Consider the following 21,669-nt stretch of genomic DNA (forward strand, 5'->3'; position numbering starts at 1 on the left):
TTCTCCTCACACATACTGCCCAATCCTAGTTATCAGTCTTACTACATATTGCAGGAAGTGGCAGCAGGCTGCCCCCCGCCCCCTGACCCTGTGAGCTAGCCTGTAGCTGTGGTTTCATTGCTTTTTTCCAGCATTGTCATCTGGTTGGGTGATCTGAACTACAGGCTTTGCCTTCCTGATGCCAACGATGTGAAAACTCTGATCACTAAAAATGAACTTCAGAGACTTCTGACCTACGACCAGGTGAGAGAGATATTTGTGTTATATGTGGTGGTTTAGGATATTGCCCTGTTTATTTCCTCTGTCTGGGATACCCCAGCCTAGGCTAGAGAAACCACTTTCAGACAGTTAGGAGCAAAGTGTATCTATAACATAGAATGACTGTGACTTCTACAAATGCTTTTTAAGGTTGTAGTTTTGTGCAACCTTAATTAGAAGCAAGTCCCAATTAAGTTGGAATAAATAGGACTGCTCTGCAATTTCCCAGTTAAAGGGCTTTCCTAGCTCAGCACACGCTCCAGATGTTGTTGGACTCCCATCAGCCCCAGCATAGCTGCTGTCCAGCAATATCTAAAGGTCTAATGTTTCCTGCTCTAGGTTTTGCATCTATCTGGAAAATCTGCATTGCTCACATGTTCTTATCAGCAGATACTTCCATTAAATCAAATTAAATTGCTGATGCTTTTTGTTTTTAATTTTTCTCTCCAAGGTTTGTGTGTTCATAATGTTTACGACCTTTCTCCAACTTGGCATAAGGATCATTGGTATTTTGTGCTGAAACAGAGGCCTGATTGCTGCACCTTATGGTGGATTTAAACTTTGTGAGTGTAGTCATGCCTTAGCCCTTTTAGAAGGATGCTGCAAGGAAGGCAAGGGGGGGGCAGCCTCAGACTTGCAACATATGCAAAACCATCATAAAACATTAAAAACTCCCCTAAAGGTTGTATAGTTACTTATCTCCTTGACATCTGACGGGAGGGTGTCCCACAGGGCAGGTGCCACTACTCAGAAGGCCTGGTTCCCTGTAACTTCGCTTCTCACAGTGAAGAAACTGTCAGAAGGCCCTCGGTGCTGGACCCTGATGCCTGGGCTGAACAATGGGGCTGGAGACACTCTTTCAGGGCTGAGGCCATTTAGGGCTTTAAAGGTTGGCGCCAACACTGAGAATTGTGCTCAGAAACGTCCTGGGAGCCAACGTAGGATGCAAAAGGATGGTTTTGCAGTTGCTCATAGTGTCGGGGGTGTATTCTGGTGGTTGTTAACAGTTTGTATGGATTATTGGTACATATAACATTGCATATTGTAGGTATGGCTAACCTGTGGTCTGCCAGATGTTACTGAGCTGCAGTTCCTGTTGGCTCCAGCCATCATGGCCAGTAATCAGGGATGATGGGAATTGTAGTTCTGCAGCATTGTGAGGGCCACGTGTCTGCTACTCCTGAGTTAGAGGATTTTCCTGTCGTGTGATGCAGCAAAGTAATTTAAGATGACATGGGGCAAAAATGCACAAGCATCCTGTACCTTTAATAATTGGGTATAAGATAGGATTTCAGCAGGTATACCCCCTTTTTTGCACCTGGCTAACCTACTAGTAGGGACGCGGGTGGCACTGTGGGTTAAACCACAGAGCCTAGGGCTTGACGATCAGAAGGTCGGTGGTTCGAATTCCCGCGACGGGGTGAGCTCCCCTTGCTCTGTCCCTGCTCCTGCCAACCTAGCAGTTCAAAAGCACATCAAAGTGCAAGTAGATAAATAGGTACGCCTCCGGCAGGAAGGTAAATGGCGTTTCTGTGCGCTGCTCTGGTTCGCCAGAAGCGGCTTAGTAATGGCCACATGACCCGGAAGCTGTACGCTGGCTCCCTCGGCCAATAAAGCGAGATGAGCGCCGCAACCCCAGAGTCGGTCACGACTGGACCTAATGGTCAGGGGTCCCTTTACCTTTACCCTACTAGTACTTCCCCTTGGTCTTCCAGCACAATAGTGGCTGTTAATAGACTCCATTGTCAGGCAACAGGGGGTCTTCTGCTTCTCTGCTGATAAGCGATTTCTTTTTGGCTTTAGCTAAACATTCAGCGTACCCAAAAGACAGCTTTTGCTGATTTCACAGAGGGAGAAATCAAGTTCATCCCGACGTACAAATTCGACTCTAAAACAGATCGCTGGGACTCCAGGTAAGCACCTGCTTGATAGTTGAGCCTTTGTAAGTAAGTCCTCTCAATCATTCTTCTGCAAGGCTTGTTTGTTTTTCCTAGTCTGCTGAGATGCTAGTAGTGTCCTGCCTTTCCATCCTCTTGAGCAGGCTAGTAAAACATATATTTTAAAGATTGCTTTCTGCTAAGCAAGCTGGTGGAGGAGGGATAGAGTTGAGGGCTGGATGGACTTCCTTTCCTCTGCAGCCAGAATGGACACCAAGCCACGGAGGAAGAGAGAGATCCAGCTCTCCTTCGCCTGCTCACTTTGCTTGCATGGAATTCCTGGTTGCCAAAGGCTGCTAGGCGAGTTGTGAAATGCAAGGCTGTGATATGTTGTCGTCCTCAAGCCATCCCTGCTCAAAGTCTCTGGAAATGTTTTGGCTCCTTTTCCACAAGCAGCCTTTCCCCCACATTTGTCCTGATAACCAGCATCCTCTGTTTCATGGCGTGTATAAGCAGAGAATCCTGTTTGTGTCAAGGAAGTCTGGGAATTAGACTTGGTGCTCTCTCAAGATGAGTCTGCCAGGGCATAAGAACATGAGAGCAGCCCTGCTGGATCAGGCCATTGGTCCATCTGGCCCAGCATCCTGTTCTCACATTGGCCAATGAGATGCCTCTTGGGGAGCCCACAAACAGGACCTGAGTGCAACAGCACGCTCCCCTCCTCCAAGCCATACTGCTTCTGTTGGTGGAGTATTTTCTGTGGCCATTATGGCTAGTAGCCATTGAGCCTCATCATCCATGATTTTGCATATTATTGTGGTTCTTGACAACTGTCAGAAGCCACCTAGGCCTGCTAGTTTAATTTCTCTTGCTGTGGTAATAGGGAAATCAAAAGGACAGGCGGAACATGTAGTGACGAAGCCGGAAAACGGCAGGCTCCTTTGGGCAGCATTTCAGGTGCCAGAAAGGGTATTTTTACATTTCTTGAAGCTTGGATCACTGAAAAAATAATGTCTGAACAAGAATAACAGGGCCCCTTGCTTTGGGGAAGGATCATCATTTGGTGGTGTGCCATATGCTTTGTATGCAGAGTCTCAAGTTGAAAGGCACCTCCACCTGAAAAAGGATTGGGCCACAGAGAGCTGCTGCCAGCCAGAGTAGACTTAATTAATTAATTGTGGGGTTGGAAGGGATCATGAGGGTCATCTAGTCCAACCCCCTGCAATGTAGGAGTCAAAACTGGGGTAGGTTAGAAATCCATTCTGACCTGGTAGAAGGCAGCTTTTGATTTCCTAACAACTCTCTCCATGAGGCAAAATACCTGCACACCTGCAAGGTCCACCCCTTCAGAAGTTGGACTCCCAAGCCCCATCATTGTCGAGAATTCCTCTCGGCGCTTTCAGCAGAAACGCTCAGAGTCCCAGGTTTTTTTCAGTGCAGTCTTTTTAATGTGAGCTATATACAAGTATTTACAAAAACAGTCCATACAGAGTACCTGCTCCTTAAGGCAAACAAATACTCTCCACCACAGCATCGCCACACCACAGCACAACCACACCACAACCACACAACTGTTGCACGGGCTTTCCTTTTTAAAACAGGTGATAGCCAATCACATTCCCGCTGAGTCACTCTGACCCAGCACTTCACAGAGTATTGCATCAGCCTGTTGAAGCCTGCAGACTTACTCATCATCCTGCGAATCCCAACACTCCTCCTTAAGTCAAAGGCTTGAGACCTAATAATTCTCTTAAGTCTCGAAATTTAGGAGCATCCAAACATTTTGTATACAAATCCGCCACATTACATTTTGTGTTACAGTGCTGTACCTTTAACACATTTCTTTCCAAAGCATTTTTCACATTTCCGTATCTTATAGCAATATGTTTACTCTTGCTCTTAAAGTTCTGTTGGTTAGCAAGCTGTTGTGCAGCCATGTTGTCACTTAGCACAGTGATTGGCATTTCAGAAGGTATTCCAAGTTCTTTTGTTAGACAAGCAAACCACTCTATTTGTGACACACATTCGCTTATGGCTGAGTACTCTGCTTCACAAGTACTTGTGGCAACAAATGTTTGTTTCTGGGATTTCCACTGAACCAGGGCATTTCCAATATATATGGCATAGCCAGTGGTAGACTTTCCATTTTCTCTGTCCCCCCAGCTGGCATCAGCGTATGCATACACTTGCTGATCATATCCTGTATCCAGCACCAGTTTGTAATCTTTTGTGCCTTTCAGATACCTTAGGATTCTTTTAAGTGCTACCCAATCTCTCTGAGCCGGGTCTGCACTTCTTTGGCTTAACATGTGCACTGCCAATGTTATGTCGGGTCTTGTCCAACAACTTAAATATAACAGAGAACCCAACAGAGAATGAAACGCTGTTGCATTCTCACGTTTTTGTCCTTCTGGTTCATTTTTGTACTGGGTAGTTATGGGAGTGTCAACCTCATTTGCCCTCTCCATTCCATATGTCTTCAGTAACTTTTCGATTTTTTCCTTCTGACTCAGATAGAAGACGCCCTCTTCATTTCTCTGAACCTCTACTCCTAAGTAATTCTGAATCTCTCCCAAATACTTCAGTTTGTATTTGTTACCTAGGCTGTTTATAAACCAAGACACTTGCTTTTGTGCAGTTGTTATTAGACAGATATCATCAACATACAAAAGTAAATAACAAACACTTCCTTGCACCATTGCTGAATATAAACAGGAATCAGCCAGGCTTTGTTTGAATCCCATCTTTTTCAAAGTTGTGTCTATGCATTCATGCCATAGACGTGCACTTTGGTGTAACCCATATAGTGCCCTTTGCAGTTTTAACACCATGCTGTCTTTTTCCAGCTCATAACCTGGTATCTGCTGTAAATACACCTCGGCGTCAATAGGAGCATTTAAATATGCTGAGGCAACATCAAAATGATTAACTTTTAACCCTCTCAGACTTGCCATTGCTAAAACTGATTTTACTGTTTCAGCCTTTGCTGTTGGGGCAAACACTTCATCATAATGTATCATTTTCCTTTGTGTAAAGCCCCTTGCAACCAACCTGGCTTTCCTCTGACAACTACCATCAGCCAGCTTTTTCACTTTAAAAACCCACTTACAGCTTATGGGCTTTTTACCTTCAGGCAATTCTGTAGGTACAAAGACATTGTTGTTTAGCAGAGAGTTATACTCTGCCTGCATTGCCTTTAACCACGCCTCTTTCTCTGGAGTAGGTAACTCTTGCACTTCTTCAAAGTTTTCTGGCTCAGTTACACAAACCTGGTTTATGGTGGCTGGGAACCCATAACGATCTGGAGGTTGACCTTTATTACTTCTTGCAGACCTCCTTGGTTCATTAATCTCACCCCCTGGGCTACCTTCAGGACTGCTTATGGGGTGGAATGACCCTGGAGATCTACCTCCTCCTGTCCCTGTTGCACTTTCTTCTCTCCCCTGCTTTATGCTAGCAGCTGGAGAAAAATGCTCAACCTTTACCTCCTCCCTTTCAGTTTCTCTGGGAGAGCTGCCAATTCTTAGCTTTGTTTCAGCTGCCTCAACAGGTATGCTCGGCAGTAAAACTTTTTCTGGCAGCAGGTTTGCATGTATCTTGGGCCAATTTCTTTGCTCATTAAAGCTGGCTGATCGACTATAACTCAAAATATTTTTATCATCTTCAAACCTATAGGCTTTCGTACCACTTTCATACCCAAGAAATAGCAACTGCTGTGCCCTTTTCCCACCTTTTCTTCGGTTCTTTACAGGTATGTCAACCCATGCCTTTGTCCCAAAGATTCTCAAATGTTGCAAACTGGGACTTTTGTTATAGAGAATTTTATAGGGTATGTCATCTAGTACCCTTGACCACAAGCAATTCCCAATATAATTCACAGTCTTAATACTCTCAGCCCAGTACTTAATTGGAAGATTTGCATCTGCTAACACTGCTAACAATGCTTTCATTTGTGTCTGCAAGACACCTCCCCTACGCTCTGCTACTCCGTTCTCCTGAGGCGTTGCCACATTGGTAAGCCTATGTTTAATCCCTTGGGAACGCAACCAGTTTCTTAGGGAGCTTGCCATAAACTCTCCTCCCCTGTCTGTCTGAATAGAGCACACCTTTTCGCCAAGTTGCCTTTCTACCCTTCTTACCCAGAACTTCAAAGTTTGGGCAACGTCAGACTTTTGCTTTAATGGATAGACCCAGCCAAATCTAGAATAGTCATCCACTAGGATCAAACAGTACTTGTTATGGGAGACACTTGGTGGAAAAGGACCAGTTACATCAGCATGAATCAACTCCAGTGGTTTTTTGGTTTCTCTCTGGCTTGCTCTTGCTACTGGGCAAGCCCTTCTTTTAACCTCCTTGCAGATATTGCAGTCTAAGTAATTATCACAACTTTTAATGTTTTTCATCCCCCCACACAACTCCAATGTTTTGTTCAGCACTGTAATGGGAATAGGGGTTGCTTGTGTGTAAACCACCAACTGCTCCAAGCTGCTTGGGGTGGTTGCGCCTTTCCCTGGCTGAGCAGCCCTTAGGCTCGGCTGCTTCAGTCGCTGGCAGAATCCGTTAGTGGGCGTTTTCTAAACTTCTTCCAACATAAAAATTCCTTGACGCCCAGTCTCCGCCTAGATTCTCTGCGCGGAAGCCTTCTGCACAGTGTGGGCATGCCAAGCGGGGGTCCGGTGTTCTCCTCGCTGATCTCACTTGAAGAGTCTCGGAGCCCTCCCTCCGAAGTGCTCTCAGCCTCCCCTTTCTTCCTGGTGTCTCCTTGATTGCCTTCCCCAGCGGAAGCTCTCTCTCTCTCCTTGCTAGTCCCCTCCCCTGCATAATTAGGGCGACCTCCCTCTCCTCTGGTCTCTGATAGCAGTTCCCTGACATCCACCTCCCTCCCAGGGCCCCCTTCCCCTCCCGTCCGTCCCTAGGACGGTGAAGTGGGGAACCCCCTGAAGGAGCTATCCTCCTCCTCAGATGATTCCAACACTGCTCTCCACCTGCGGTTGTCTCTTTCCGCTTCCCACTCTTCCCAGTCGGATTCCTCCCCTTCAGATCTTTCCCCTTCTTCCTCTTCGGAGGCAGGAAATCCCACAAACTCTTATTCATCCTCCGTGTTGCCAAATTGCTCCTTCCAAAACCTCCCTAACGGCTTGGGCTTCCTTGGGAACCTGCGATGAAACTCCTCCTCCAGATACTCATCCCGGATCTCTCCCGCTGGAACCCAAGTGTTCTCCGATTCGGGCTCCCCCTCCCAAGCCACCAGATATTCCACCTGTCTCCCTCTCCACCTGGAATCAAGAATTTCAGCTGCATGACTACTTAGTTCCCTTTCCTCCACCCGTGGATGCATGGGTGTTTCTCTTCCTTGTCCCAGAAATTCCCTCCCTTCCCTGTACGGTGAGAGTAGAGATCTGTGAAACACCGGGTGCAGTTTCATGTTGCTGGGCAATTTGAGTCTGAAAGCCACCGGATTCACTTGTTGTGTTACCTCAAAAGGTCCCAATCGTCTTGGCCGTAATTTCTTACAACTCCCTTTGAACGGTAACCCTTGGGTAGACAACCACACCTGATCCCCCACTCTTATAGTTTCCCCTTCTCTGCGGTGCTTGTCTGCCTGCCTCTTGTATGCTTCTTTCGCCCTTTCCAGGTTAACCCTGAGTTGTTGGTGTAACGCCTCCATTTCTTCCACAAATTGTTCGGCCGCTGGCACACTCCACCTCCCCTCCCCCTCCCCTGGGAAGGCCCTGGGGTGACACCCGTAATTGGCCATGAACAGACTCATCCCCGTGGACACATGTTCAGCATTATTGTATGCAAATTCGGCCAGCGCTAGTTTTTCCACCCAATCGTTCTCCCTTTCGTTGACGTAGCAGCGTAGGTACTGTTGAAGTATGCTATTAGCTCTTTCTGCTTGTCCGTTGGTCTCTGGATGTCTGCCCGTCGAGAAGCTCACCTCCACGTCTAACAGGCTCATTAGCCTTCTCCTGCACCTGGAAGTAAATTGCCGGCCTCTGTCGGACAAAATCCTCAAGGGGGCGCCATGCAACCTGAAGACATGATTAACAAACAGCCTCGCTGTTTCTTCTGCTGTCACTGCATGCGAGCACGCAATAAAATGGCACATTTTAGTCATCAAGTCAACTACCACCATGACGGCTGTTTTCCCCCTGGACTTGGGTAAATCGGTCATAAAATCAATTGATACCACTTCCCATGGTCTTTCTGGTGTGGGTAAGGGTTCCAGTAACCCCGCGGGTGCTGCCCTCTCCCCTTTAGCGCGCTGGCAGCGCTCGCACCCCTGTACATACTCCCTCACATCTTCCCTTACCCTCGGCCACCAGAACTGCCTGGTGACCAGCAACATGGTCTTGTGCTGGCCAAAGTGTCCTGCCGTGGGGTTGTCATGAAGCTGTTTAAGTATTTTTCCCCGCAAGTCCCCTTCTGGTATGTACAACGCTCCCTTATAGTACAAAACCCCCTCCTTGACCTCAAAACCCCCCTGATTTTCTTCTGCATCTCGGATCTCCCTGATTTTAGTTTGGGCGTACTGGTCGTCCCTCGTCCGCCCGGCCAGCTCTTGTCTCCCTACCAACACTCCCCCACACACCCATTGGTTCTCAGGTATGACATGACGTGCTTCCGGCACTCCCTCTCCTTCCAAGTACTCTGGTTTGCGGGAAAGAGCGTCTGCTCTGACGTTTTCCTTCCCCGGCACGTACCTAATCTCAAAAGAAAACTTGGAAAACTCCTGTGCCCATCGCACCTGTCTTTGATTTAGGACTCGCGCAGTCCTCCAATTCTCAAGATTCTTATGGTCCGTGCACACCTGGATCTTGTGCTGTGCACCTATAAGAAAATGTCTCCAGCGGCGAAAAGCCTCATATATAGCCAATAGTTCCCGGTCATACACCGTGTAGTTTTGTTCGGACTTGTTCAGCTTCCTCGAGAAAAAGGCACACGGCTTCCACTCTCCACGATTTCCCGGCTGGAGTAATACGCCCCCCACCGCTCGGTCTGACGCGTCTGTCTCCAGCCTCATCGGCTTCTGCAGATCCACGTGTAAGAGTTGCTCTTCTGAAGCGAACGCCCTCTTTAGCTCCTCAAAGGACTGCTGAGCCTCTGCTGTCCATTCAAACTTCTTCTTGCTGCTGAGGCAATCGGTAATGGGAGCTGTCAGGTGGGCGAAGTTCTAGATGAACATCCTGTAGAAATTTCCAAACCCCAAGAACCTCTGCACGTCTTTCCGGTTCTTGGGCGTCTTCCATTCCAGCACTGACTGCACCTTGCCTGGGTCCATGGCTAAGCCCTTGTCAGACAACCTGTAACCCAGGAACTCTACCTCTCGGGCGTGGAATTGGCATTTCTCTAACTTGACCCACAGCTGGTGCTCCTGCAGTCTCTGCAGCACTTCTCTGACATCCTTTACATGCTGCTCCTCATTCTCTGAGTAGATTAGCACGTCATCCAAGAAAGCTACGCAATTTTTGTAGAGCAGGGACCCCAGCACATGGTGCATAAAACTTTGAAATGTGCTGGAGCCTGATTGGAGTCCGAAGGGCATAACTAAGTACTCAAAGGCCCCCAGAGGGGTGAACATGGTGGTTTTCCATTCATCCCCCTCCCTCATCCTTATCAAATTGTACGCCCCTCGAAGGTCCAACTTGGTAAAAATCTTCCCTTTCCTTACTCTGGCCAAAATGTCATCGATTCTCGGCATGGGGAAGGTCACTGGTTCCGACACAAGGTTCAAGGACCTGTAATCTACGACCAATCTGGGCTCTTTGGAGTCTCTCTTGTCCACAAAGAACACCGGACTGCCCCCCCCCCACCGCCCTTGATTCTTGTATGAAACCCCTCTTCAGGTTCTTATCAATAAACTTCTGCAACTCTTGCATCTCCCTGTCCGACATGGCATACAGCTTACCCACTGGCAGCTGGGCCCCTGGGAGTAGGTTGATCTGACAGTCAAAAGGCCTGTGGGGGGGTAGCCTGTCCGCCTCCTTCTCACTGAATACTGCTTCCAGGTTTGCATACTGGGGTGGCACTCTCCCCTTCTCTCCTACCGCCATCTCTGCCACTCTGGCCACTGCCATCCTCTGGGTCTCTCCCCCGTGGCAGTGCTCCATGCAGTAAGCTGACCCAAAGGAGACTGTTCGCTGGTGCCATCCCACCACTGGATCGTGCAGTGCCAGCCAGCTCATACCCAATATGATTGGTGGTCCTGCTAGTGTGGCTACGTGAAAGGCAATTGTCTCTGTGTGTCTGGAGACTTTCATTTTCATGGGAGGGGTCTGGTGGGTCACTTCCCCCCCTAGAAGTTCCCTCCCATCTATGGTCGTTACTTGCAAAGGGTGCTCTAGTGCCAATACGTGGAGCTGATGTTCTAGGGCAAATTCCCTGCTAAAAAAGTTGCATGAGCTCCCTGAATCCAACAATGCCTTCACCTTGATTGGGTGCCCATTGGGGAGTTCTAGCACCACCTCTATGGCGATGGCTGCCTGGGGAGGGTCTGGCTTGGGCACTTTTACTGGGTGCTTGCCTGGCTGCTGTGCCCGCTCTTGGGCAGCCAAGCACTGGCGTTTCCCTGTTGCTTGTCCTCCTCCTGTTCCCCACCAACTGCCCCCACCATTCCTTGCCACGCCTTCCTCTGAGGGCAGACCCTGGCAAAATGTCCCGGCTGTTGGCAGAGAAAGCATTTCTTGGCGGTTTCCCCCTCCTTCTTGCGAACCTCGCCAGAGTTTGAAACCCCCCGCGCGCGCCTCCAATCTCCATTGGCTCCTCTGGCGGTTGAGATTGCCCTGGCATCTCAGGAATGCGGTTGTCATGCCAACGCTAGCCTCTCCCTTCCCGCCTTTCCATCGCCCGCGTCTCTTGCCTTACTCCCACCGCAAGCGCCCTCTTGGTCAGCTGGTCCATCGACTCCGGGCGGGGCGAGCGGGAAAGTTCGTCTTTAACCCAAGGGGATAACCCCTCCTCAAATAACATCTGCACCGGTTCCAAACTCAGTTCCCACCCGTTTGTGGATCAACATGGCAAAGCGTGACCAGTACTCCCTCACTGATTGGTTCCCTTGCTTGCAACCCATCAGTTCCTTGCGCGTCACGCTCAGCTCCACTTCGCTCGAAAACATATGGTCCATGGCGCTAAAAAATTTCCTCAGATCCTTTAACGCGGCATTATCAGACGCCATTAAGGGTCGGACCCATTCCCTGCCCCCCCCCCCTTGAAGGTGCCCTATCACAAAAGCCACTCGAGCCCCGTCATCCACAAAGTCATCATACTGCAAGTCCATTGCATACTGCATCTCTGTCTTAAATGCGTTATAATCCCTGGGGTTGCCCCCAAACTTCTGCACTAGTCCGGGTACCTTTCTTGCAATGGGGGTGGGCTTCCCCTGGGCATCTTGAGTCCGCCTTTCATCCAGCCGCGCCGCCAGAATAGCCAGCTGCTGTTCCAAATCTCTGTTTCTCTCCTCCAGAGTAGGTCCCCCTCTGGCTCCCTCCGCAGCGCCTGCTCCTCCGGTTTGACTCATGACGGTGCCCCTCTTCTCCTGCACACAAGCAACGTAAAGGACTAACGGATTGCTGTAATAGGAATAGGGGTTGCTTGTGTGTAAACCACCAACTGCTCCAAGCTGCTTGGGGTGGTTGCGCCTTTCCCTGGCTGAGCAGCCCTTAGGCGCGGCTGCTTCAGTCGCTGGCAGAATCCGTCAGTGGGCGTTTTCTAAACTTCTTCCAACATAAAAATTCCTTGACGCCCAGTCTCCGCCTAGATTCTCTGCACGGAAGCCTTCTGCGCAGTGTGGGCGTGCCAAGCGGGGGTCCGGTGTTCTCCTCGCTGATCTCACTTGAAGAGTCTCGGAGCCCTCCCTCCGAAGTGCTCTCAGCCTCCCCTTTCTTCCTGGTGTCTCCTTGATTGCCTTCCCCAGCGGAAGCTCTCTCTCTCTCCTTGCTAGTCCCCTCCCCTGCATAATTAGGGCGACCTCCCTCTCCTCTGGTCTCTGATGGCAGTTCCCTGACAAGCACCTTAAAGCTAGCATGAGCCAGACGCCTGTGCAGGAGATGAATAGACATATCATGGGTTGGGACATTTTGCACATTCGCAACCTTAGACTCACACTGCAGTACATACATATTAGTTCTAAGGTTAGCATTTGCCAACACTGCCCCATTTTGCTTTATCTGGCACTGATCTCCCACAAAGTTTACTTCAAAGCCTGCTTTTGCCAAGTCTGGAATACTCAGGAGATTGTTTTGCAAACTAGGCACACACAACACATTCCTGAATGTGTGTCCCAGCTGTGGGAACACAACCTCCCCCTCACAAACCACATTAGCTTTCTGGCCCGTAGCAAGACTTACATGTTTTTTGTTTGAAGCCCTAGCATCAGTTAGCAATCCTTTTCTTTTACAAAAGGTTTGAGAAGCTCCACTGTCCAGAATCCACAGCTCTTCATTTTCTTGACCATCTGCAGACACCCAAGCGGTAGACTCCCTCTGCTGCCTCTTGTGCTTCTGCTGTTTTTGTTGTTTTCTTGGGCAGTCCCGCAGCAGATGTCCACTGGACTTGCAGCAAAAACACCTTTTTACTTTGTTGACCACCGGCTGGTCTGCAGCAGCTCCTCCTGGCTGTTTCTCCGGCTCCCGACACCTCTGCTCTTCCCGGCTGTTGTTCCCTCTGGGATGCTCCAACAGCTGGGCTGAGGTCATCTTTCGCTCTGCACGCCTGTCCTCCTCTGCATACAACCGTCCGGTAACGTATTCCAGAGTCAGCTTATCAGTCTCTACAGACTCGAGGGAATTGACAAGCATATAATAGCAGTCATCAAGGGAACTCAGGACTATAAAGACTTTGTCCTCTTCCCCCACAGGCCTCCCTCTTAAGGCTAGCTCCTGGAAACAGCCTGTTAGGAATTTTAGGTGGTTCACCAGGGAGTCCCCCGGTTTCTTCCGACACCGGTACAGTCTCCTGGTCAATGTTATCAGTGAGCCAGCTGTCTCTCGCACATGGACAGCCTTGAGCGCATTCCACGCCTCACTTGCCGTCACCTTATCAGCTACGTAGACTAGCTGGCTGTCGTCCACTCCAAGAATGATCATAGCCAAAGCTTTCTCATCCTTTTCTAGCTGGGCCTCTGCTAGTGCCGGCTTTTCATTGTCGTCCTCATCCTCCTCAGGGGGCTGCGGTGGAGTTTCCACCACCTTCCACAGGCCCTCACACTTGAGGAAGTGTTGCATGCGGACCGACCAGATGCTGTAGTTTGTGGCCGTCAGCTTCTCCAGCAACATGCCAGTTCTGAACTGCTCCATCCCTGCAGCTCACCTCCAGCACCCATGGGTAGATAACTGCCACCTGTACTCTTGCGCAGCGGAAGCGTGCTGGGCCCATAACCCTGTCGCGAATTCCTCGCGACGCTTTCAGCAGAAACGCTCAGAGTCCCAGGTTTTTTTCAGTGCAGTCTTTCAATCATCTCCAGCTGTTGACCATGGTCAAGATCACAGACCGTGTGTGGAGCCAAAGTTTGACTGTGTGAGCCTTGTGTGTTGCCTCAGCCAGTCCAACAGTCCTGGTGTCTCTCCTGCCTCCTTGTAGTGGGAAGTGCCGTGTGCCAGCATGGTGTGAGCCAATCCTCTTGAGAGGAGGCAGCGTGAATCAGCTCAGCTACCAAAGCCACATGGAATTGAAAACGAGCGACCACAAGCCCGTCAGCTCCCTCTTCCTCACAGGGGTAACACCTGCCCTGGCCAGGGCTATCATCTATTCAGGGTTTTTAGTTGCCTGCTATGTGGCACCTCCTCGAATCTGGGCTGGCCCTGACCAACAACCAGGCCCCTTTCCACAGAGCTCCTCCTTAGCAAATGACTTCTGGTGCAAGGAGTGGGCAGGTTTTGGCTCTGTTAAATCCCTATGCTTCCATTCTCCACTGTTCTGAGTACACGCTGCTCCTGCAGGCATGGCAGACCACATGGGCTGAACTATATACTTTAACAGTTGGCTCCATTCATGCAATGGAGCTTCTGTGGCACTTGGCTTGGAGCATTTGGCTTTAGCCCATTGGGTCTGGAAGTCACAGAGCCACTTCCGAGCTCGAGAGGAGATGGGGTTGCGGGCCCCCCTCCCACACACGCGGGGGCTGGTTTTGGCCCCCGCGAGAACGAGGGAATCGGCGGGCTGGGGAGGCATGGCCTAGCCCATTTAAGGCCGGCGCGCCCGGGGACAGCCCTCTTTGCCTCAATTCCAGCTGACCGGTTTTTTCGCTTGGTACCGTCGTGGACTCGCCTTTCCCTCGTGCTCGGCCAGACCTCGCTCAAGAACTGAAATCACTGTCGGGACTTTGGTCTCAGTCAGAGCTGAAATCACTGCTTCGCTTTAGCGTGGTTGCTGGTAGCAGATGGTCAGGGCGCACGAACGGTTCGAAAGAGAGTGCAGCGGCGCTCGGGCTCTGCGGTCTTGCCGGACTAGGGAGTATTGCAGCGGTCACTTATTGGGTTCGCTTGCGGTGAGCTGTGCTACGCGGAGGGAAATCCTTGGATTAGCGTGCGTTCCAGAATCCGGGTGAAGTATACCTGAACGGGTCTTCCGTGGCTGTTCTTTCCTTCTCCCTCCCGCACTAGGCACCATTTAACTGTGCCTTGCCTTATTTTACCCTGGTTCCTTGGTCCCAAAGGCAATCTGCACGGCGGGAACCGAGCGAGCAAGGAGGATTGTAAACAGCGCAGCCCGCCCTGCAACGTTTTCTGCCAGGAGGCCTCCATTCTAAAAAAAGGGGGGGCTTGGCAGCTTTATCTTGCGAGAGCAGGGTAATTCTAACAGTGTTTCATAGGGCTTTTCTCCCATTACAAATCCCTAGCCTATCACTTTCGGTCGCTGGTTTATTTACAGTTGCCAGGGTAACGGGGGGCGCCATTTTGTTTTACGCCACGTGGTGAAGCGCAAGCGGCCATTTTTGGTGAGGTTCTATAGCCGACAGTCAGGGCGTGCTGCATTGTGGTTTACAGTGAAGCTCCGGCGGCCATCTTGCTTTAGGCCACGCGGCGAGGTGTGGGCAGCCTATCTTTAGTAAGGTACTAGAACCGGGCAACACTGTCTTTACTGTATCATTTGCTCATTCCTTTACTTTAGCGCCTGCAACCATCTAGTTTGAGGGCGTGTTTTCGTTAGCGGTTTTCAGTTCAGGGGCGTTTTTGTTTCGAAGAAGCATTACCTGGCGCACGTCGCCCACGCAGGGGGTTGCCTGATTAGATAGCGCTAAATCTCGGGCAGCATTGTAAGCTTCATCGCTCCTGCGAGCGGGGCAGTAAATAGCAGGGGAGCTTTAAGCCTGGGAACTTTTAAGTCCTTTTTAAGTCTGTAAGGTTTACCCACGGGCTACAGGTCGCGGTATGATGGCTTGCTCCATAGCTGCGCGCAACCCCTCCGGCATGGAGAGGCTGCACAGGGCTAAAGGGGAAGCCAAAACAGCGAGCGGGATCCATCCCGCCCCCTGCCTTGGCTTGCTCCGTAGTTGCGCGCAACCCCTCCGGCAAGGAGAGGCTGCATGGGGCTATGGATTCTTTAGCCCCACGCAGCGTCTCCCAGGAAGGAGAGTCTGCACGGGGCTAAAGGGGAAGCCAAAACAGCGAGCGGGATCCATCCCGCTCGCTGCCTTAGCTTGCTCCATAGCTGCACGCAACCCCTCCGGCATGGAGAGGCTGCACAGGGCTAAAGGGGAAGCCAAAACAGCGAGCGGGATCCATCCCGCCCCCTGCCTTGGCTTGCTCCATAGCTGCGCGCAACCCCTCCGGCAAGGAGAGGCTGCACGGGGCTAAAGGGGAAGCCAAAACAGCGAGCGGGATCCATCCCGCCCCCTGCCTTGGCTTGCTCCATAGCTGCGTACAACCCCTCTGGCAATGAGAGGCTGCACGGGGCTATGGATTCTTTAGCCCCATGCAGCCTATCCCGGGAGGGAGAGGCTGCATGGGGCTAAAGGGGAAGCCAAAACAGCAAGCGGGATCTATCCTGCTCGCTGCCTTAGCTTGTGCCATAGCCGTGCGCAACCCCTCCGGCAAGGAGAGGCTGCACAGGGCTAAAGGGGAAGCCAAAACAGCGAGCGGGATCCATCCCGCCCCCTGCCTTGGCTTGCTCCGTAGCTGCGCACAACCCCTCCGGCAAGGAGAGGCTTCACAGGGCTAAAGGGGAAACCAAAACAGCGAGCGGGATCCATCCCGCCCCCTGCCTTGGCTTGCTCCATAGCTGCGCGCAACCCCTCCGGCAATGAGAGGCTGCACGGGGCTATGGATTCTTTAGCCCCACGCAGCGCCTCCCGGGAGGGAGAGGCTGCATGGGGCTAAAGGGGAAGCCAAAACAGCAAGCGGGATCTATCCTGCTCGCTGCCTTGGCTTGTGCCATAGCCGTGCGCAACCCCTCCGGCAAGGAGAGGCTGCACGGGGCTAAAGGGGAAGCCAAAACAGCAAGCAGGATCCATCCTCCAGCAGGGAGAGGTTGTGTGCAGCCTGTACGATGTGCTTTGGGGCTGGGGGGGAAAGATTTTTTTCTTGATTTCCCCCCCTAAAAACTGGGTGCGCCCTATGGTCCGGTGCGCCCTATGGTGCGAAAAATACGGTAACTTATGAATCAGCTCCCAAACAATTATCCCTAAATGGATGCACCCAGCACTCTAACTTGAGGCAAGCTGTGGCTTAGCAGTACTAAACATATGTTGCCCAATAACCGGAATCCTCCAACTAAACAGCCACTCTCTGAACCGTGTAAAGCAAAACAATCAAACTACAGATCAGCCGCCAGATAATTAAACCTTCAAACAATACACCCCGCACTTAGATTGCGGCACTGCTGCGGCGACAGAAAAATAACCTCGGAAAAACAGCACGGCAAACAATGCTCAAAGCACTTCATACGGATTCCCCCACCTCCCGCAAAACCGGCAGAAGCCGCGGACACTTTAAAAGGGCTGCACGGCTTCTTCTGGCTTTCCTGGGAGGTGGGGGGATTCCCTCACCTCTCACAAAAGCCCGCAGAAGCTGCGCAACTCCTTTAAAGAGATCGCGGCTTCTCCTGGCTTTCCTGGGAGGTGGGAGAAGGGACTGATGCAGCCAGTCAGTCCCTTCTCCCTCCTGTGGAAAAGCCCGCAAGAGCGCACGGAGCTTGTGTGCGGCTCTTGGGGGCTTTTCCCACCTGCCTCCCCCCTGCATTCGCTCCATAGGACGCACACATTTTCCCTTGCTTTTTAGGAGGGAAAAAGTGCGTCCTATGGTGCGAAAAATACGGTAGTTGCATCTCTATTTTTTTTTAAAAAAATGATATTTATTAAGAATTTTTAAATTACAAAAAAGATAAAAAGAAGAAGAAGAAAGAAAGAATAAAAACAATAGAAAAACAAACAACAGTCAAACAATACAAATCAATAAAGTTCCAAACATAAAAACAAAAACAAAACACATCACACATCAAAATCAAAAAACAAAAATAAACCACAAAAATTTAAAAACAAACCCAATATTCCCAAATCCTTAACTGTCATAACCTTATTTCATCGACCTCCTCACACCTCCCTTTTTTGTATTCTAGTTATTAAATTATAACAGCAAATCCTTTCCATTTTTCATAATATCCTGTCATTAAATTACCTTGATCTATTTAAACATATATTACATTAAAAAAAAGAAAACCCTAAAATTTTAAACTTAAATCTTATTCATACCAATTTCTCTTAACTTTAAATATTCTTATTCATACCAATTTCTCTTAACTTTAAATATTCTTGCAACACTCTTTTTAACAATTCTGCTAAAGTCAAATAGTTTCATTCCAACATTTTTCCACTATTCATTAATTTTCCAAAGCAAATCCTAAATGAAAAAGATTTTTTTCCAATCTTCATCCATGGTCTCTTCCCCTGGTCCCGGGTTTAGTCAGTCCTTTCTGTCCCATCCATCTAGTTCATTAACCTGGTAGTCTTATGTCCGAGGCCCTTAAGTCTCTTCCATGCCCACTCTGCAAATCTTCTTCATATATGTATCTGTACTCCACACAGAACTCCATGTAGTTTTTAAAAACATATTTCAAACCGCCTTCAAAATTGAGGGCCCCCACATTCCCAAACTCCTCACGGCCCATTACCAGACTTGGAAAGTCAAAACCTCCCTGCATAGGGGGGTCTATCCAACCCCCCATATCCAAGCCAAGTACAACTTTGTCTCTCCAAGTCTGGCTTTTCCCCAGTTCATTTGTCAGTTCCAACAGCTCATTTTCCTGTTGGGCCACAACTCCTTCCATCTCTATCTCCTGAGGTCCAACAACTACCTCTTCCCTTATCTGATCTGTCAGAGCTGATTCCTGAGTGGGTTCAATGTGGATACCCACTGCCTGTCCAGAATTTCTAGTCGTAACAGTCATCAAATCCACCTTCTCGTGTAATTGCTCTATTAAAAGACTTGTCAAATAATAATAATAATAATAATAATAATAATAATAATAATAATAATAATAATAATTTATTATTTATACCCCGCCCATCTGGCTGGGCCTCCCCAGCCACTCTGGGCGGCTTCCATAGAACCCAAAAATACAGTAAAATATCACACGTTAAAGACTTCCCTGAACAGGGCTGCCTTAAGATGTCTTCTGACTGTCAGGTAGTTGTTTGCTTTGACATCTGATGGGAGGGCGTTCCACAGGGCGGGCACCACTACCGAGAAGGCCCTCTGCCTGGTTCCCTGTAGCTTTGCTTCTCGCAATGAGGGAATCGCCAGAAGGCCCTCGGCGCTGGACCTCAGCGTCCGGGCAAAATGATGGGGGTGGAGACGCTCCTTCAGGTATACTGGACTGAGGCCATTTAGGGCTTTAAAGGTCAGCACCAACACTTTGAATTGTGCTCGGAAACGTACTGGGAGCCAATGTAGGTCTTTCAAGACCGGTGTTATATGGTCTCAGCGGCCGCCCCCAGTCACCAGTCTAGCTGCCGCATTCTGGATTAGTTGTAGTTTCCGGGTCACCTTCAAAGGTAGCCCCACGTCGAGTGCATTGCAGTAGTCCAAGCGGGAGATAAACAGAGCATGCACCACTCTGGCGAGACAGTCCGCGGGGAGGTAGGGTCTTAGCCTGCGTACCAGGTGGAGCTGGTAGACAGCTGCCCTGGACACAGAGTTAACCTGCGCCTCCATGGACAGCTGTGAGTCCAAAATGACTCCCAGGCTGCGCACCTGGTCCTTCAGGGGCACAGTTACCCCATTCAGGACCAGGGAATCCTCCACACCTGCCTGCCTCCTGTCCCCCAAAAACAGTACTTCTGTCTTGTCAGGATTCAACCTCAATCTGTTAGCCGCCATCCATCCTCCAACCACCTCCAGACACTCACACAGGACCTTCACCGCCCTCACTGGTTCTGATTTAAAGGAGAGGTAGAGCTGGGTATCATCCGCATACTGATGAACACCCAGCCCAAACCTCCTGATGATCTCTCCCAGCGGCTGCATGTAAATGTTGAAAAGCATGGGGGAGAGGACAGAACCCTGAGGCACCCCACAAGTGAGAGCCCAGGGGTCTGAACACTCATCCCCCCCCACCACTTTCTGAACACGGCCCAGGAGGAAGGAGCGGAACCACTGTATGACAGTGCCTCCAGCTCTCAGCCCCTGAAGACGGTCCAGAAGGATGTTATGGTCGATGGTATCAAACGCCGCTGAGAGATCCAGCAGAACTAGGAAACAGCTCTCACCTTTGTCCCTAGCCCGCCAGAGATCATCAACCAGTGTGACCAAGGCAGTTTCAGTCCCATGATGAGGCCTGAATCCCGACTGGAAGGGATCCAAATGGTCCGCTTCTTCCAGGCGTGCCTGGAGTTGTTCGGCAACCGCTCGCTCAATCACCTTTCCCAAGAATGGAAGATTTGAGACTGGGCGATAGTTGGCCATCGTGGCCGCATCTAAAGATGGTTTTTTAAGAAGCGGTTTAATAACCGCCTCTTTCATCGGGTCTGGGAAGGCTCCCTCATGGAGGGAAGCATTCACCACCCCACGAAGCCCATCGCCCAGTCCTTCCCGGCTAGCTTTTATAAGCCAGGATGGGCAAGGATCCAGGAGACAGGTGGTTGGTTTCACTCGTCCAAGCAGCCTGTCCACATCCTCGGAGGCAACAGATTGGAATTGATCCCACTCAACTTGACTAGACAGAACTCTAGCACTCTCCCGCCCTGGCCCTGCTCCCACGGTGGAGTCTACTTCTTCCCGAATCTGAGCGATTTTATCTGTAAAAAACTTTGCAAAATCATTGCAGGAGAACATGTGGCCCGTACTGGGCCCCGATGTTGCAGGTGGTTCCGCTAAATTGTGAAGCACCTGAAAAAGTCTCCTGCTGCTGTTTTCTGCAGATGCAATAGATGCGGTGAAGAAATTCTTCTTCGCCGTCGCTATCGCCACTTGGTAGGCTCGACGTTGAGCTCTAACCTGTGTCCGGTCAGATTCGGAATGAGTTATCCGCCACCGGCTCTTTAGCCGTCTCAACGATTATTTAATTGCCCTCAGATCCGTGGAAAACCATGGGGCTGTCTGGGCTCCATGCAATCGGAGAGGGCGCTTCGGAGCCAGTCAATAGCCCTGGTTAACTCCACATTCCAGCGGGCCACCAGGGAATCAGCTGAAAGGCCATCAACATGGGATAAAGCATCCCCTACCACTCTCTGGAAACCATTTGGATCCATTAAGTGGCGGGGGTGGACCATCCGAATTGGTCCCACTTCCCTGCAGAGGGGATGGGTCGCAGAGAAGTCCAGTTGCACCAGGAAGTGATCTGACCATGGCACTTCTTTCGTTTCGCTTTTACTTAGTGTCAGATCACCAACATCCATAGAAGTAAACACCAGGTCCAAGGCATGTCCGCGGCTTATTCAGGGACAGCCCCATGGAGGCCATGCTTTCCACGAAGTCCCGAGCGGCCCCTTGTAAGGTCGTGTCGGCATGGATGTTAAAATCCCCTAGGACGACCAAGCTAGGTGTCTCCAGGAGAACATCCGCCACGACCTGAAGCAGCTCGGGCAGGGAATCCTTGGTGCAGCGGGGAGGTCGGTACACCAAAAGGAATCCTGTACTGCCCCTATTGCCCAACTTCCAGAACATGCACTCGGAAAACTGGGTCTTCCCAACAGGACGCCTGGTGCAAACTAATGACTTCCTAAAAATCACTGCAACCCCCCCTCCCCGCCCACATGACCTGGGTTGCTGTGCGTAAGAGAAACCTGGTGGACAAGCAGCGGCAAGGACAGGCCCATCTGCTTCATCCAACCAAGTCTCTCTTACACATGCCAGGTCAAGTCCTCCATCCATGATCAAGTCATGGATGGCAGTGGTCTTACGAATCATTGACCTGGCATTGCACAGCAGCACCTTCAGGTCATGTGGGTATCCCTTGCTGATTCTAGTATCCATCCGGTCAGGACCAGATCCGGAGGCAGGAATAGTCCTCAGACAACTACTAAACCTGCCCCCTCTGTAATGACATGGTCTAGTCTTAGCGTAACTCCTCCTCCTACCCGTGATCACTGAGATCGGTT

At 50.3% G+C, this 21,669-nt stretch overlaps 1 protein-coding gene across 1 annotated transcript in view; it reads left to right on the forward strand.

Moving 5' to 3' along the window:
- Positions 1–21,669, forward strand: part of LOC144326432 (inositol polyphosphate 5-phosphatase OCRL-like) — a 79,206-nt gene that overhangs the window by 29,122 nt on the left and 28,415 nt on the right. The window contains 3 exon segments of the mRNA XM_077922987.1: positions 132–243; positions 2,062–2,171; positions 13,716–13,851. Coding sequence (XP_077779113.1) covers positions 132–243; positions 2,062–2,171; positions 13,716–13,851 — 358 coding nt within the window.

Source organism: Podarcis muralis, chromosome W (assembly GCF_964188315.1).
Source record: "Podarcis muralis chromosome W, rPodMur119.hap1.1, whole genome shotgun sequence".
Lineage (NCBI taxonomy): Eukaryota > Metazoa > Chordata > Lepidosauria > Squamata > Lacertidae > Podarcis > Podarcis muralis.